This window comes from Pithys albifrons, chromosome 19, assembly GCF_047495875.1.
Source record: "Pithys albifrons albifrons isolate INPA30051 chromosome 19, PitAlb_v1, whole genome shotgun sequence".
Taxonomy (NCBI): domain Eukaryota; kingdom Metazoa; phylum Chordata; class Aves; order Passeriformes; family Thamnophilidae; genus Pithys; species Pithys albifrons.
In genome coordinates this window covers 10,557,881-10,575,006 of record NC_092476.1, presented here as the reverse complement: position 1 = coordinate 10,575,006, position 17,126 = coordinate 10,557,881, and the positions used below count along the sequence as shown (strand labels likewise).

At 51.8% G+C, this 17,126-nt stretch overlaps 1 protein-coding gene across 1 annotated transcript in view; it reads right to left on the bottom strand.

The window, feature by feature from the left end:
* NTN1 (netrin 1) overlaps positions 1-17,126 on the bottom strand; it is a 108,007-nt gene that overhangs the window by 26,543 nt on the left and 64,338 nt on the right. The window contains exons 3-4 of the mRNA XM_071573627.1: positions 6,804-6,953; positions 3,109-3,162 (exon numbers count right to left, since the gene is read on the bottom strand). Coding sequence (XP_071429728.1) covers positions 3,109-3,162; positions 6,804-6,953 — 204 coding nt within the window. The remainder of the gene's footprint in view (positions 1-3,108; positions 3,163-6,803; positions 6,954-17,126) is intronic.

Here is a 17,126-nt window from a genome sequence, read left to right as displayed (position 1 = left end):
AGAGGCTATGGAAGAAAAAGCAGATGGATCCAGGTGTGGAGACTAAAATCTCAGTATTCCCAGGCCTTAAGACAGAACTAAATAGCAGGAGCCCATGAGAAGTCTGTATTTCATCTGTTGAGCTTTTTGTACTTGAACACTGCTTGGGTTCACTATTCCCTGAGGGAGGGTGAAAGCACAGCCCACAGGGTGGCAAGGGCTGAGGCATGCTCGGCCCCCCTACTCAGCACACTCAGTTTGGACATTGGGATGCCAAGTGCCAAAGGCCCCATTCCCAAAATTCATTCAGCAAATGAGGCAGGTGATGCTCAGATTACTGTGATGACACTCTGGGGCAGAGCTGGCCCTGGCAGGATCCAGGTGAGCCCTTCAGCTCCTGCTCTGTGGCCACCCACTGTCTGCTGCAGAAGGAGCTGAGCCAGGACTGCACCTCTCCTGCAGGGTGCCCTCAGCTGGGCCACTGGCACATTTTTCCACTTAAATTTACCTCTCACAGAATGAGTGAAGGGAAGAGGGAACCTGCTGTGCCCTGTGCATCCAGCGTGTTTATCTTGCACTGCTGGGCTGCTCCCACAACATTGCACTGAACTGCAGTGTTGGGAAAAATCACAGCATGGCTTGGGTTGGGAGGGACCTTAAAGGCCACCTGGGGCTCCAATCCCCTGCCATGGGGAACCTTCCACCAGCCCAGGTTGCTCCAAGCCCCATCCAGTGTGGTCTTGAGCACTCCCAGGGATGGGGCAGCCACAGCTTCTCTGGGCACCCTGTGGCAGGACCTGCCCACCCTCCCAGCCAGGAATCCCTTCCCAAAATCCCACCTACCCCTGCCCTCTGGCAGTGGGAAGCCATTCCCTGTGTCCTGTTACTCTATCCCTTGCCCAAAGTCCCTCTCCAGCTCTGCTGGAGCCCCTTCAGGCACTAGAAGAGACTCTTAAAGTCTCTCGGGATCCTTCTCTCCTCCATGCTGAAAAATCCCAATTCCCTCAGCCTTTCCTTGGAGGAGAGGAAGGATTTGCAGAGGCTGCTGACAGCTCTCACAGTGCTGGTAGGGAGACTCAGGATGTGCCTGTCAGTTCCCAGGCTTGTCCAAGGTGGGGACATCCCCACACCAAGTCCCATTCCAGCCAGGACAAGGTAGGTGTGTTAACAGGAGCTGTGGGGAGGAGCTCTGTGTGACTGAAGGAAGATGATGAGCTGCACTGTAGCACATCACAGAATCCCAGACTACTCTGAGTTGGAAGGACCCACGAGGATCATCGAGTCCAACTCTTAAGTCAATGGCCCACAGAGGGGATTGAACCCATGACCTTGGCATTACTACAACCAAGTTTTAACCAACTGAGCTCATCTCAGGGTCGATGTTAAGCTGTGGAGGATCTGGGGAAGATTTCTCCTAATGGAATTGGGTAACAGAGGCTGGTATTGCCAGGAAAAGGAGTTGTATGGAGGAGAAGACCTGCCATTGCTTGGCTTCAGGTTAGGTGGGATGATTCCTGCTCCTGACAATCCACACTTTGTTGTGATGGACTCCCCAAACCACACAGGTGAGGGAAAGCAGCCCAGCAGGCTGGGCTGGGAGGAGGTTGCCCAGGGCAGCCTTTGGGGTGTTTTCAGGCTCCTTCCTGCTCTGCAGCTCAGATGGAACACTTTCAGAAGCACAGGGAAAGCAACAAGCACAGCCCAAGGCTGGAAGATCATTCGTGCTCACACCAGTCTGACACTGAAATGGAGCAGGACTTGTCCTTTAAATCAGTCCTACAGAAACCCCTGGGATTTACCTTCCTGTGACACTGGGGACCAAAGACCTTGTCCCTTTGCTCCCTGGGTCCCCACCCTGGGAGAGCTCCAGAGCACAGAGCAACACACACATCCTGCGTGACAACCCTCGCCACGGGCCGAGCCTCAGCTCAGAGTTCAATTCAAGGTGACGTCCATCACTTTTAGTACAAACTCCTTAATTTATGAACCCTCCTACACTGCTGAGACCAAAGTAAACAGCCTTTACACCTCATATCCCTCACAGCTGTTGCACTGCTCAAACACCCCAGGAACCTGCAGGCAGTGGGACAAGCCACCCTTTCCCAGGAGTGTGGCTCCTGCCATCATCCCCTGGACAGGCACAGCCATGGGACATGTTGTTATAACACACACAGGTCACACCAGTGCCTGAGATTGCTTGGTACAGGAAATACACAGATCTGGGCAAATAGCAGGAATGCTCCTATGCAGCAGTAAGCAATGATTAGGTGTTTTTTCCCTTTCAGAGGATTTTTTCAGAGGTTTTCCAGTCCTTTGTCACTGGAAGAACTCAATGGAACTGTTCTCAGTCTCTTGAGAAGGTAACCACAAAACCTTAATAATCAACCAATGGTGGTTTTGAATCCTTTCCTCTTTTACATCAAGCATCAGTTCCACATTGAGTGGACCCACATATTGGACTCAACACAGGGTAACCCCCACGTGCTTACAGACTTGGCACCTCTGGAAAAATCCCTCTGCCCCTTCTCCACCCTCCCACATGCTCCAAGGGACATCTGTCTCTCAGGATGCTGCACACTTGTTTCCAGCACTCATAGAATAGAATCATAGAATGGATTGGGTTGGAAAAGACCTCCGTGATCATCAAGTCCAACCCTTGGGCCAACTCCAGTCCCTTTACCAGATCATGGCACTCAGTGCCACGGCCAAGCTCAGTTGAAAAACCTCCAGGGATGGGGAATCCACCCCCTCTCTGGGCAGCCCATTCCAATCCCTGAGCACTCTCTCTGCAAAGAAGTTTTTTCTGCTCTCCAACTTCAATTTCCCCTGGCAGAGCTTGAGCCCATCGTGCCCCCTTGTCCTATTGCTGAGTGCCTGGGAGAAGAGACCAACCCCCACCTGGCCAGAACTTCCCTTCAGGCAGTTCCAGACAGTGCTGAGGTCACCTCTGAGCCTCCTCTTCTCCAGGCTGAACACCCCCAGCTCCCTCAGCCTCTCCCCATAGACATTTGGGAATGAAAGGAAACCACTTGCCCCAGTACAAACACTAGAATTGATGTATTTAATGCAGGAGAGGGGTGTTTAAAAGAATTTTAGCATCAAGATGATCCAAAAGAAGAGCCAACCTACCTGCAGGCTCCTCCGTGCTGCTGGCGGCGGTGGTGGGGGGCGCGGCGGGGATCTCTGCAGGACAGCAAGGAGACAGAATAGAGAGGAGTTAAAAGAAGGAAGAATTATTCCAAATCCCAGAGTCTAGCCCCTGAACACACTGCATGTTGCCTCCCAGCCATGTCTACCAGCACGGAGGGTTTCCCAGCTGTGTCCTCCTCAAGGAGCATTGTGAGAGTCCCAGAAATCACTGCCCCAGGACGGTGCATGCTGGGGAGTCAGACCTCCCTACAAGGGGTTGGAAAGGGGTTTTTTAACAAAAATTTTGTCTTGTGGCTGCAGGCTGAGCTGTGGCCAGCCCCTGCAGGCAGTGGGAATGCTGCTGCCTCTCCCTGTGCCAAGGTTGTCCCTTCCAGCTGCTGTCTGCACCCATGTGGGTCTGCTCTCCTATGAGATAGGGTGCCTCTCACTTCAGGGACTCAAGTGTTACTTCACACATTTCAGGGAAACACAAACATATCTGCTACCAAGGCACTTGTTTAGATGTGGGGGTAGCTTTGCAGAGCAAAAACCACGTAATATTTTTGATATTCACACCCATGCCTGGCTGTGTTTGTGGAAGTTAAAAGGATGGGCTGTGGATAGAGGGTGTTCTATGCCCCCAGCTCTGCAGGACACTCTCCTTTCCCAAGCACACACACAGCTCTCATCACACACATCCTTCATCAAATTAGGGCATGGTGATGCAATTCCTGTGCATTCCTGGGAATCCTGGCAGGGGGAACTCCCTACCAGCCCAGTTTGAAAGTGGAATTTAGGCATGAGCAGGGAGTGAACATCTGCCTCCTTCTGCTTGTGCTCTTGGGAACACACCTGGCCATGAAGGCAGAGTTTGCTGGGTCTGACTGCACTGTGGTGACAGCACCTTGTTGGGGTGCAGCCCAGTTAGTATCAGGGGATTGTCTGAGTCATTCACCCTCACAATTAAACACAGGCACAGCCCCTGTGATGTGACATGGTGCATAGTCAGGCAGCACAGGGACAGCCAGCACAGCCATCCCAAAGGGCTGGATGGTGCTCCTGCCTGCAGTGCAGACAGACCTGAACGGTGCTCCTGCCTGCAGTGCACAGAGAGTTGGATGGTGCTCCTGTCTGCAGTGCACAGAGCTGGATGGTGCTCCTGCCTGCAGTGCACAGAGACCTGGATGGTGCTCCTGCCTGCAGTGCACAGAGACCTGGATGGTGCTCCTGTCTGCAGTGCACACAGACCTGGATGGTGCTCCTGCCTGCAGTGCACACAGAGCTGGATGGTGCTCCTGCCTGCAGTGCACACAGAGCTGGATGGTGCTCCTGCCTGCAGTGCACAGAGCTGGATGGTGCTCCTGCCTGCAGTGCACAGAGCTGGATGGTGCTCCTGCCTGCAGTGCACACAGACCTGGATGGTGCTCCTGCCTGCAGTGCACACAGACCCTACCAGAGCCTTGCTCATTCCCCACGAGGTGTTTTTTGCATGACTTTAAGTCTCTGGGACAAGGAAAATATAAGCAGTGGTAAATCAGAGAGTAACTGTGCCCTGGCAGGCAAGGTGGCAGTCCCTTGCTGGTGGCAGTGTCTGTGCCCTCCCAGTACAGGGGCAGAGCAGTGTGGGCAGGGACAGAGCCCTTCACTACACACAGATCAAGTATGTGTGAACTACATCCCCTCCCACGCGTAGGATATGCTGACTAACATTTTTCAAGGCTGAAAATGTGCTAGTTTGGGTTTTTCTAGGATGAGAGAATTGTGAGTTGCTCATATCCTCACTGTAATTGCTTTCTCCTCCGATGTGCAGATGCAGCTCCCAATAGCCACTCTCTGACCTGACAGCTGGGCCAAGCCTGGCTGGGAAAGCATTTTTAGCAGGAGTTTTGGCCCCTGGGCAAGGATGGTTTGCAGTGAGACAGCAGTAAGGGGCTCCCATGGGTGCTGGGTGGCAGGGCCGGGCAGGGCAGCCCTGCCAGGCTCACACCAGCCCTGAGCACACGGGTTGGGAGCTGTGTGAGCACAGCCCTGCTCCAAACCCCTGGATGGGCCATGTCGAAATCCCGTGTCTGTCTTTCTTTAGTGCAGCAAATCCCGAGGGAGCTGATGCAAGGAACAATTTACTCTCTGCTTTGCCATGGCCCTGGGGAGTGATTAATGATAAACTTTTGCACATAGTTGCTGCAGAGCAGACTGGAGCCACGACTTGACATCTTGGGGAAACAAGCATCTGGTTTGAGCTCTTGCTGTCCCATTGCAACACGGGGAAAAATGAATCTCAAGTGACCAGAACTCACCCTGGAATGTATGTTTTCTTCAGCAGGGGAAGGTGGAGAAATGGTATCTGCCCCACAGTTTGGCAGTGGCCATGCTGAGAGGGAGATGCTGCAAGGGGACAGTGGGAGTAGTCTGTGTTCCCACCAAAGACTTGTTTCTTCAAACTTCCACTTTTCTTGTTGGGCCTTTTTCCCCTTCCAGCAGCAGGAAATCACCCTCGAGGGGAGCAGTTCCCCCTTCCCAGCCCATTCCAGGCACAATAATTTTGATGCTTCATTTCGTTAGGGCGAGAGATGTCTCACAAGGTGGATGAGCCACTGAATGATCCAACAGCACCAAACCCAGCAGGCTCCAGGCTAAAGGAAGCCCACCTTGCCTGGGCAGTGAGAGCTCAGCAGGGGCTGAGTGGGTATCTGGGTGTTTGCAGAGCAACTGCTGCAATGGAGGCATTCTGGGAGCTGCACCTGGTGCTCACTGATGTTTCAAGAGCAGAGGAGAGCAGCCTTGGGAAGGCAAATTGAAAAGCAAACCCACGGAGGCAAATGATTAAACAGCCCATGTTTCTTAGAGGGTTGTGTGAGTACAAGATGCCCTTTAGCAATCCAGGTCCTGCATTACTGTGATGGCAATTCCACCAAAGGAGCAGCTCCTCTGATTTGAGCTCTGTGTCAGTGCAGCACAGCCTGATTTGGGAGAGAAAAACCTGTTTGTAGAGATTTGCTGTAGCACCTGGGCCTGATGTGGTACCCCAAAGTAAATGTGCTCTTGAGGCACCTTTGCTCCCTGAAACAAAACCAAATTACTGGCAAACTGGGCTGTAGGTGCACTCACACAACCCACCCAACAAGGCAGAGGAGCTGTATGGAAGCTGGTGGTGGATTTGGGACTGTGTTCCCTCCTGTGGGCATTATGGATGGCAGGGGGTACCCAGACAGCTCCATCCCCCAGCACTGCCCACTGGCACAGATGGGGTGGGGCTAAGGAACCTCCCAGCCTGGGCTCCTGTGGGTTTTTAAGGGTTAATATCTCTAAGTGGGGCGGTTCTGTGGTGTAAAGGAGAGCACTCCAGACTCTGAATCCCGAGTCGTGAGTTCGAGTCTCAGTGGGACCACCCCCTGGCAGTTCAAGCCTCCCTGCCATCCCATCCCGTCAGATCTCGGATGCTCAGCAGGGTCAGCCCCGAGGGCTGTGACAGTCCCGAGGACTTCTCTGTCACTGTCCAAGATCGCTCGGCCGTGGCAGATGGACCTCAGGACTGAAACGGTGGGGCCAGTTCTGCACACGCTGTGCCTCACCTGAAAAATCCCCTGCGCAGGCTGGAAGGGCACGTGGAGAGAGCCCTGCCCAAATCTGCGTTCACAAAGTCTGGCCATAAATACATCTCTAATGTACAGACATGGAAGAAGTGATCCACCTACTTATGCAGGGCGCGATGGGGGAGCGGCTCTGCTGGTAGCCTTTGGCGCATCTGTTGCACGTGATGCCGGTGACACCGTCCTTGCAGGGACACTGGCCCGTGGTCTGGTTACAGGTTTGGCCGGCGGCACCCACCGGGTGGCAATCGCACTCTGTGGGGAAAACACACAATGAGGGTCAGGGGACAGCAGTTGTGGCACCGTCGGGGAGCGCGGGGCGGGCACGGGGTGCGGCGGCGATCCCGGCACGTCTCCACCTGGCAAACATCCCGGCCGGCCGGCGAGCCACTGACCTGAAACAGAGGTGGCATTTGACAAGAGGCAGTGTGGCAGCTTGGGCAAGGGGAGAGGGGGTGGCCTTGCCACAGCCCGTCCTGCTGCAGAGGTGGTACTGCAGCCAGGATCTCCCAGGTGCTGTACAGGGGTGGGGAGGCAGCGTGGGGACACCCACCCATGGACACAGAACCACAGAATATGCCCAGCTGGAAGGGACCCACAAGAATCATCAAGTCCAACCCTTAGCCCTGCACAGGACCATCCCCAAAAGTCACACCCTGTGCCTGAGAATAAACACAACTGCCTTATCCCGTGGGTGGTGGGATCAAGAGTTTGCAGGACTTGAAGAGGAGAGGAGCGGGCAAAGCAGCACCCATTGCCCCCAGCCCAGGGGCATCAAACTCCCTCCAGCTCCCAGGAGCAGTGCCAGGGCTGAAAGGAAAAGGTACAAAACCAGGAGTGTTTCTTCCTGCCTTCAGCACACGAGACCTCAGGCAGCAAGTCACAGCTTTCAGAGACGTTGGGAATTCATTTCACGTACGCTACAAGAAAAACCAAACAAGCCACGCTCCTTTCAGGGCTTTTGCTCGAGCCCTTCCCCACTGAGCAGCATCCCTGGCAGCTGGCACTGAGGGAGCAGGAAGGAAATGCCCTTGTGGGATGCAGGCAGGCTGGAGGACCTGCTGTTCCTGGCCAGATGGATGGAGGCTTGACAGCAGAGCTGGGCAGATGTGAAGGGTTTGGCAGGGGATGTAAATACTCCACTTGAAAACATTCACCATCTCATTTCCCACAGTGGGACTTGCCGGCGCAGCTGTTTGGTAAAAAAAAAAAGAAAAAAAAAAGAAAAAAAAAAGAAAAAAAAGGAAAAAAAGCCAAAAAAAAAGAAAAAAAAACCAAAGCAAAAAGCATCAGGGCTTGTTATCATCACTGCTCCAAAAGGATTATGGCCTTGCACATTTGTTAACAGCTCTGATTTCTAAGAGCTGCAAGCGCCGTGCCAGACTGTGGTCTGCCCCTGCTGAGTGGTGGCAGGACAGGCAGGAAAGCAGCAAAGCTTTCTTTTTCTTCTGCAGCAACCTCGGGAAGGAGCCAGCCAAATCCCTCCCTGGGGAGCACTGATCCTGCTCTCCTTCTGCCCCTCAGGGGAGCTGCCTACCAGAAAAAGGGGTTGGGGGAAAACCTGCCCCCTGCCCAAAACATGGACAGAGCTGGACTGTGGGTCAGGACCAGTGTGAGAGTCTCCCCAGGCTCCAGTGGCTTCAAACACCCCCAAATCCCCCAAAGGGAACATGTCCCTCCCATGAGGGTTTGTTATGGACACTGCAACGATTCTTGGTTTGTCTTGTACCCCTCTGGCTCTAAGACCCCCTAAATCTGTCTCATCTGGGGACAACAAATCACAGCCCACATTCGGTTGTGTTGGGTGTCCAAGTTTTGGTGTTTGGCTGGAGCCAAAATCTGCCTAAATCTGCCTCATCTGGGGACAACAAATCACAGCCCACATTCGGTTGTGTTGGGTGTCCAAGTGTTGGTGTTTGGCTGGAGCTTCCCCCCAACCCACCCCAGCACGATCCTGCTCCTGCTCCCTGAACCAGCAGCTCCCAGTTTGACCCCCCCTCCCAGCAGTGCCTGGAGCCTCCTTGCACTGGGATTTCCCCTTCTCCCTGCATGGGGCATCCCATCCCTGTGCAGCCTTTCCCAGCAAAGTTACCATCCCTGGCTCCACCAGTCCTGGATGGGAAGAGATGGAGCCTTGCCAAAACTTGATGATTTTTCACATGAGATGGGGAAAAAACCTTCAAGAAACCAACAAAGTTTTTGCTTCTTTTCTTCTCTTTCCCTAACACTTCTTATTTCAGGGTTTTGATTAAGAGTCCTGCTCTCTCCCCTGCCGTGAGCTGTCCCTGAGAAATAGCTGCTTGCAAACCTGCCCACGGCAGAAAATTTGCTTTTCTAAACTTCATTCTGATTGAAAAAGTTTTAACATGAAATCAGTGTGGCTGGTGATGAACTCAGAGAGCAGAGGGATGTTTAGGTGGGAAAACCCACACACTGCAGACCCAGGGGATGGCTTTGATAATGCTGGGGGAGAGGAAATAAAAACACATTAAGTGACAGACTGACAAAGAGCCAGGAGAGAAAAGGGCTAAAGAAGAGCAGCGAGGCAGGAGTTAACACAAAAATAAGCAAATCAGGGAAGGGTTACACAAGAAGAGGCAAAGGGCAGGAGCATGGGGAGGAACATGCCTCATGTTTCAGGCGTCCCCTCCGGGGCTGCTTGCGCTGGTTTGAGGCATCGCCTGCAAACCTCCATCCTGTGAGTAATCCTCCCCCATGCGAAGGGATTGCACTGCCTGCAGCGGGACTGCTTGGAGGAGAGAGGGAAGGGAAGGGAAAAAGCCTTGGTGATGAGCAAGATTTCCAGAATCAGGCTCTTGCAGAGCAGGCTGCAGAGCACAGAGAGCTCCTCTGGACAGCACATAAATAAACAGTGATGCTGCTGCTTCCTTCCCCCGTGAGGTAATGCCTCGGCACAGCCTGCCCGGAGCTGCCGGGCTATTACAGCCCTGTCTGTCTGAGGTTGTCTCCTCTCACAGAATCACAGGATCGATTGGGTTGGAAAAGACCTCTGAGATCATCAAGTCCAACACTTGGACCAACTCCAGTCCCTTTACCAGATCATGGCACTCAGTGCCACGGCCAAGCTCAGCTGAAAAACCTCCAGGGATGCGGAATCCACCCCCTCTCTGGGCAGCCCATTCCAATGCCTGAGCACTCTCTCTGTAAAGAATTGCAGAAGGCCAATGGGATCCTGGCCTGGATCCAAACTAGCGTGGCCAGCAGGCCCAGGGCAGTGACCCTTCCCCTGGACTCTGCCTTGGGGAGGCCACACCTTGAGTGTTGTGTTCAGTTCTGGGCCCCTCAGTTCAGAAAGGATATTGAGGTGCTGAAGTGAGTCCAGAGAAGAGCAACGAGGCTGGAGAAGGGACTGGAGCACAAGTGCTGTGGGGAGAGGCTGAGGGAGCTGGGGGTGTTCAGCCTGGAGAAGGGGAGGCTCAGAGGTGACCTCAGCACTGTCTGGAACTGCCTGAAGGGAAGTTCTGGCCAGGTGGGGGCTGGTCTCTTCTCCCAGGCACTCAGCAATAGGACAAGGGGGCACGATGGGCTCAAGCTCTGCCAGGGCAAATTGAAGTTGGAGATGAGAAAGAAATTCTTTGCAGAGAGAGTGCTCAGGCATTGGAATGGGCTGCCGAGAGAGGGGCTGGATTCCCCATCCCTAGAGATTTTTAAACGCAGACTGGCCGTGGCACTGAGTGCCATGATCTGGTAAAGGGACTGGAGTTGGCCCAAGGGTTGGACTTGATGATCTTGGAGGTCTTTTCCAACCCAATCAATTCTATTATTCTATAATTTTTTTCTGCTCTCCAACTTCAATTTCCCCTGGCAGAGCTTGAGCCCATTGTGCCCCCTTGTCCTATTGCTGAGTGTCTCTCTCCCCAGCCTGGGCTCCCACGGGGGCTCTGCAGCTTGAGTGTTACCCATGTCCCCATGGGCAGGTGGGATGTGCCCAAGGATGCAGAAGCTGGGACTCACCAGCTCATGGTCCAGGACAAAGCCCTGGCTGATGTCTGGCAGCTCATGCTGACCCACTGTGGGGTACATCACAGAATCACAGACTGTTCTGAGTTGGAAGGACCCACAAGGATCATCGAGTCCAACTCTTAAGTCAATGGCCCACACAGGGGATTGAACCCATGACCTTGGCATCCTCTCTGGCTGTAGGTGATGCCCAAGGGGTTTTGATTTTTTCATTTTATAGATTTTAGGAACACAGTGACTGTAGCAAATGTAGATTTAATGTGCAGCCTAAATTCATTGTTTATATATCCTAACCCCTACCATAGATTAGTAACTCAAATTCTTTTAGCTATTTAGACTCTCTTCAAGACAGGAAAGCTGAAGACTATCAGAAAGGCCTGCAGAACAAGTCCAAACATAAGCCAACAACCTTGAGTCCGAGAACACTGGAAGAACTCCAAAGCCTGAGGAAGAGGAAAATGAAGAACAGAGGGTCTCACAACCCCAGCCCCAAATCCTGGGGGATGGCACAGGGGTGGGACTGGGGCTGGACTGAGAAATGTGTAAAGTAATGTTTGGGTGAGCAATATTATAAAAGCCATGGAAACCAGTGTTCAGGAGTGCATGGAGATGTCATCATGCATTCCTAAAAGCCCCAAGCCTGGACATTAAAGAATGTACCTTTTTATCTTATCCCACATTAACTTGGCTCGGAGTCCTGGTTTTGGTCTCTCTCATGGCATCATAGGGATGTGCTTTGTGCCACCAGTCCCCAACTTTTCACTGGGGCACAGGACCATCTCTGGGGCAGAGCACTCCAGCTCCTCCAATGCCTGAGCCCATTTGACTTGTCTGCCCTCCAGAAAACTCCGAATCAGCAGCTCCTCGGCCCCGGTGGCACAGCGAGGCAGGAGGTGGTCCAGGCAGTGTCTGCAGGTGTGTATTTGCTGTCCCTGTCCTAGAGAAACTGAACCTGCGCCAGCAATTAGGAGCAATTAAAGGTAATTTGCAGTTCCCTGGCCAGTGCAAACACTCGCAGGCAGCAATTACAGGCTCTTCTCTTTTCCCCAGCCTGGAGTGGCTGAGCTGCTGGTGCTTGATGCTGATTGTTGGAGTACAGCTCAAATTCCTTTGGGCTGAAACCCCAAACTGAGGAAAGATGCAGTGGGGGTGTGATTGGTGCCAACGCCCCCTTGGCATCCCCAAGGCCTTTCTGATGGGCACCTTTGGACTCACAAAACAGCTTTTCCTGCCCGAAACTTCCCTGAGTGCCAGGCTGTGCCATGACCCACCGCCATGGGGAGTGTCAGCAGTGCCCTGCACCGAGCAGAGCCCTCTGTGCCCCAGGGCTGAGGAAACCTCACTGATCAGAAAAGGAAGGTTTGTTGGAGAAAATAAGGAGGATAACAGGTGATTTTTCCTCTGTATCTTCATGCCTTGCTTGACAGGATCACCCCTCAGAGGAGGATGCAATGGTGCAGTGATTGAGGTGGGAGAGGAGCAAACAGGAATGATGTTGGTGAAGGAAAGTGGGGGATCTGCTGAGTGTGAGTCCACAGAGCACTGGGAGAAGGGGAAGAGCTGTCAGGATTTAGTTCTTCCAGAAAATCTTTCAGAAAAATCTTTGGTGTGCCAGAGATGATCTAGAATATCTGGGGGAAAATGAAATTATTTGCTGCTTGAAAACGTGGCTGTGGAGGAGAAAACAAGGAGCAGGAACCTCTGGTGAGGTTTTAATCGGGAATGAAGGCGGCAGTGGGTGTGTCTCTGCCCATAAAAGCTGATTTTTCTTACAAAACAACCACAGATTGGAAAGCAGGGAGCTAAAGGTGTTTCTAGGTGACCCCCTTGCTGCTTGGCTAGTCCAGATGTGTTGGTCCTCTGCAAGACAGACCCAACCTGGATGAGGGGAGAGCAGCCAAAATCCGGTGCACAGAAGGCTGCGTAATTGGAAGGAGGGAACAGGATGGCTCATACAAGCTAAAGGGTCCCAATTAACTGCAACCACTCCAGGAAAAGATCTAGGAGTCAATGAAACATCTGGCTGATTGCAACGGAGCTCAGAAGAGCCACAAGATGGGAGATTGTGTTCTGAAAGGGGTAGAGAGTAACAGTGAATAAAATATCCTGGCACTATAGAAATCAATAGCACGGCCTCAGCTGGGGAACTGGAGTGAAAGGCAGGGAGAGGCACCCATCTGAGGATGGAAAAGATTAGGAATGCCTTGCCAAGGGAAGATGGAGGGGTGCCAAGTAACACACAGCACCCAGAAGGTCAGACAGGTGCTCCTCTTCACCGGTCCTTAAACCACAGGAACAAAGGGACATTCAAGGCGTTCAAAAGGCAACCTTTTCAATGATAAAAGGAAATGCTTCTTTGCACTGCACGTAATTAACTCGTAGAACTCATGCTACGAGACACCATGGCAAGGGCCCAACAGGATTAGATAGGGCTCTGAATGAGAACATCTGTAGTTACATTAGCTGGGATTAATATATATAGGGATATAAGCACTCCAAGGCAGCTACTAACTGCCTGCAGTCAGGAGGGGAGGGTTCTCCTGGGGCCAAGCTTTGCAGAACTGCCTGGGTAGAGTTTTATATCTCTGTCTGGAGCTTCCAGACAAGCCACTATTATATGTACAAACCTGCTGAGGCAGAGCATCACCCACCCAGACAGGCAGGGACACATTTCTGCGCTTCAGCTGAGGTTTGGGACTGAAAAATACCTGAGAGTAAATCTTGGGACCGTTCCTGGAAGGATGCAAAGAGCCTGGAAAAGTGGCTGAACTCGCTGGGATGTCTCTGCCCCACTGAAGGCTGACAAATAGCATGACAAAAGGGCAAATATTTTTCCACCCCTGAGTTTTGGCTGGAGGTATTTCCAGCTGCCAATCTTACCCCACACACGTGTGTTGAAAGGTAAACAGAGAGATAAATCTCCAGGCTTAGCTCTCCTCAAGTGTGACCTTTACTGAGAAGGTACCTGAAAAGAACTGCATTTTTGGAGAATTAACATCCTGTTTTCAGGGAATTTGTTTCTTTGAGAGGTTTTCAGAATGATGAAAAAATCCCTTTTGACTGGACAAGAGAAAAAGGCAGGATTTTACAGGGTGTCCAGATTCCCTCTTCTCACAGTGGGTCTGCCATGATCACACACCTCTCAAGGCTTCGAGATCCAATCACCCAAAGCGTGACCTCTGCACTGAGCAGTGACCCAGCAATGCATGAAACTGGAAAAAATACACCTTAATTTGCAACAGTCACCAGTGAAGGTCCCTGTATTGAATCACAGAATCATAGAATCACAGAATCATAGAATGGATTGGGTTGGAAAAGACCTCCAAGATCATCGAGTCCAACCCTTGGGCCAACTCCAGTCCCTTTACCAGATCATGGCACTCAGTGCCACGGCCAAGCTCAGTTTAAAAACCTCCAGGGATGGGGAATCCACCCCCTCTCTGGGCAGCCCATTCCAATCCCTGAGCACTCTCTCTGCAAAGAAGTTTTTTCTGCTCTCCAACTTCAATTTCCCCTGCAGAGCTTGAGCCCATCGTGCCCCCTTGTCCTATTGCTGAGTGCCTGGGAGAAGAGACCAACCCCCACCTGGCCAGAACTTCCCTTCAGGGAGTTCCAGACAGTGCTGAGGTCACCTCTGAGCCTCCTCTTCTCCAGGCTGAACACCCCCAGCTCCCTCAGCCTCTCCCCACAGCACTTGTGCTCCAGTCCCTTCTCCAGCCTCGTTGCTCTTCTCTGGCCCCGCTCCAGCCCCTCAATCTCTTGCCTCAACTGAGGGGCCCAGAACTGAACACAACACTCAAGGTGTGGCCTCCCCAAGGCAGAGTCCAGGGGAAGGGTCACTGCCCTGGGCCTGCTGGCCACGCTAGTTTGGATCCAGGCCAGGATCCCCTTGGCCTTCTTGGCCACCTGGGCACACTGGTGGCTCCTGTTGAGCTTCCTGTCCCTCAGTCCCCCCAGGTCCCTCTGCCTGGCTGCTCTCCAGCCACTCTGTGCCCAGCCTGGAGCGCTGCAGGGCTTGGGGTGGCCAAAGGGCAGGACCTGCACTTGGCCTTGTTGAATTTCATCCCATTGGAACTGAGAAATCCCACTCAGTTTTAAGTATGAATCCAAGTCCATTATAGCCAATATGCCTTAGGTGCTCATTTATGTTTGCCCAAGCTTTAAAATGCTTTTCCAGAGTCAGGGCCAAGAATTGTTTCCCTTTGGTTGTTTTTCTTATTTCCCCTGAAGACTTCAGCTGGCATAAAAAATGTGACTACAGAAAATGTCTGTAGGGGGAAAAAAATGCCCCAAGCCCAGATTTGTTGTGTGGATACTTTGATTCTGGCAGTATTTTAAACAGCAAAGTGTCAAAACAGCTCACCTGAAATTTGTACATCACCTCAATACACATCCTGAAGCAGTGACCGTATCTCAGCCTTATGGTTTAGTATTTAGAGATGTGGATCCAATATTAGTACTCAAATGAGATCTTTTTGTTGTTGTAGAGTTATTTTTTTTCCTGCTGAGCCTTTAGTGACTCAGGTACTGAGCTCCTCTGAACACATTTGCTCAGGTAATGCAAGATGTGAGAATTCCCTGGGTGGGTCCAGCTCTCCCATCATATCCAAAATCCATCCCAGAGGTGAAGCTGTCCCAGTGTCCTGACTTGGGCAGGCTATTTGAGCAGGTTTTTTTGGCTCTTGTCTTTGGGGAATGAATTCAAACCAAGCAGATCTCCTTCCTTTGGACACCCATCCCAGTTATTTGTCCTTGGATGAGGAAACTCTGCTCTGCTCTCTGTGTACCTGAGAGCTGCTGGCTCTGGGCACTGCACCCTGAGGGGATGGCTGAGACAACAGTCCCTGCCAGAGCATCCCCACCACGGGCAGCAGATCCTGCAAACCCCCCAGATTCATGTCCTGGGGAGGAGATCTGTGCTGTTCAGTGTGCACCCACCCAGTCTGGCCCCAGCCACAAGCAGAGGTTGAAATGTCTTTGTGTTAACTCTGAATACCAATAATGACTTTAAATATTAACTAGTAACTGCTTTGCAAGGAGATCGGCAGCTTGTCTGCGATATTGTGGGCTGGATTTGCTTCTCCAAAGGATCATGTTCATGCACAATGTCCCTCAGCACATTCTCTTGGAGATTTAAAGGTTTCCTGCCAGCAGAACATGAATTCCTCCTTTTATCAGGCAGAGCCAAATAATCTCTTGGTGTTTCACAGTGTCCCTCCTCCTGTGCCCCTTCTCAGGGCTCTCCCATTTCTCCCTCCTGAACTGGCACTGGGGGAAGCCAAGGGCTTTGGCACCCTGCAGTTTGGGCCAAATTTCACAGATTAGACCTTGGCTTTGTCTTCTCCATAACAGGGAACAGACAGGCCCACAAAGCCTCCACTGAGCAGGAGTCACTGCTAATCCAGGGGGGCTCTGAACCACAGCAATAAATCCACTTTTTGGGCAGGCACACTCTGCACAGGCATTAGTGATACACACAATAACACAATTATGGCAGCACTCTCCAAAGTGCTTGAAAACTCCCTTGTTAAAGAAATGGTGAGAAACTGCCCTGCTGTCTGGGAGCTCCATCTTTTGGGGGATTCCAGTGGAGCTGGAGAAGCTGCCAGGGATGCTGAGGCACCCAGGGGTGAAGCATCATCTCCCTGCTTTGCTGGCAGGAGTTGGGTTTTAGCATGGAGGATGTGATACCTTTTATTTTTCCATCAAAAGATGGTCTGAGACCTGCAAGGGAAGCTCTGGCCAGGCAAAGAGCAGCTTAGTGGGACACAGTTCCTCGTGGCTCTAAAGCAAAATATGGCCCATCCTGCTTTAATAGAGGATGTTACAAGAGAAGGAGTGTGTTGGAAAATATTAATTTTGAGGGGGAAAAAAAAGAAAGCTTTTTCCCCTCCTGATGCATTTTTAGCCTGAGGAAATGAGGCTCCTACAAGTGTATTCTCCCACTAACAATATTTCAATCAAATCTGGCAGCAGAGCAAAAGTTGCAGAGATAATGAGGTTGCCACAAGCCTCAGGAAACAAAGCAGAGGAGTAGATGAGAGAGAAACTCCAGGAAAAGCTCTGCAGAGAGGGATCCCTTCAGTGTGGGACACTAAAGGATCCCCAGTGGTGAGAGCCCCCAACATCCCAAGAGCAGGGAAAAGTTGCCATGAGAGCTCTCAGGGCACAAATCACAGACACTAATTTGTGATGATCCAACAAGGGCATGTTCAAGTGGAAAATGAATCCTTTTCTAGCAGAAAAAAAGCCTTTTCACTTTAGTATGCTTGAAACCAGAGTGTGTAGATGATCAGGACTCAGCTTTGGTTTAATTCTCAGGATCTGAGAGCCTGGAGGACTTTCCACTCTGGAGAGCTGGTCTGAAGCAGGAAATTATCTCAACAGCTTGGAAACACTTCTGGGGAAGGCAAATTATTCCTTGTCTTTCTTCTGTCTTGGAGATAT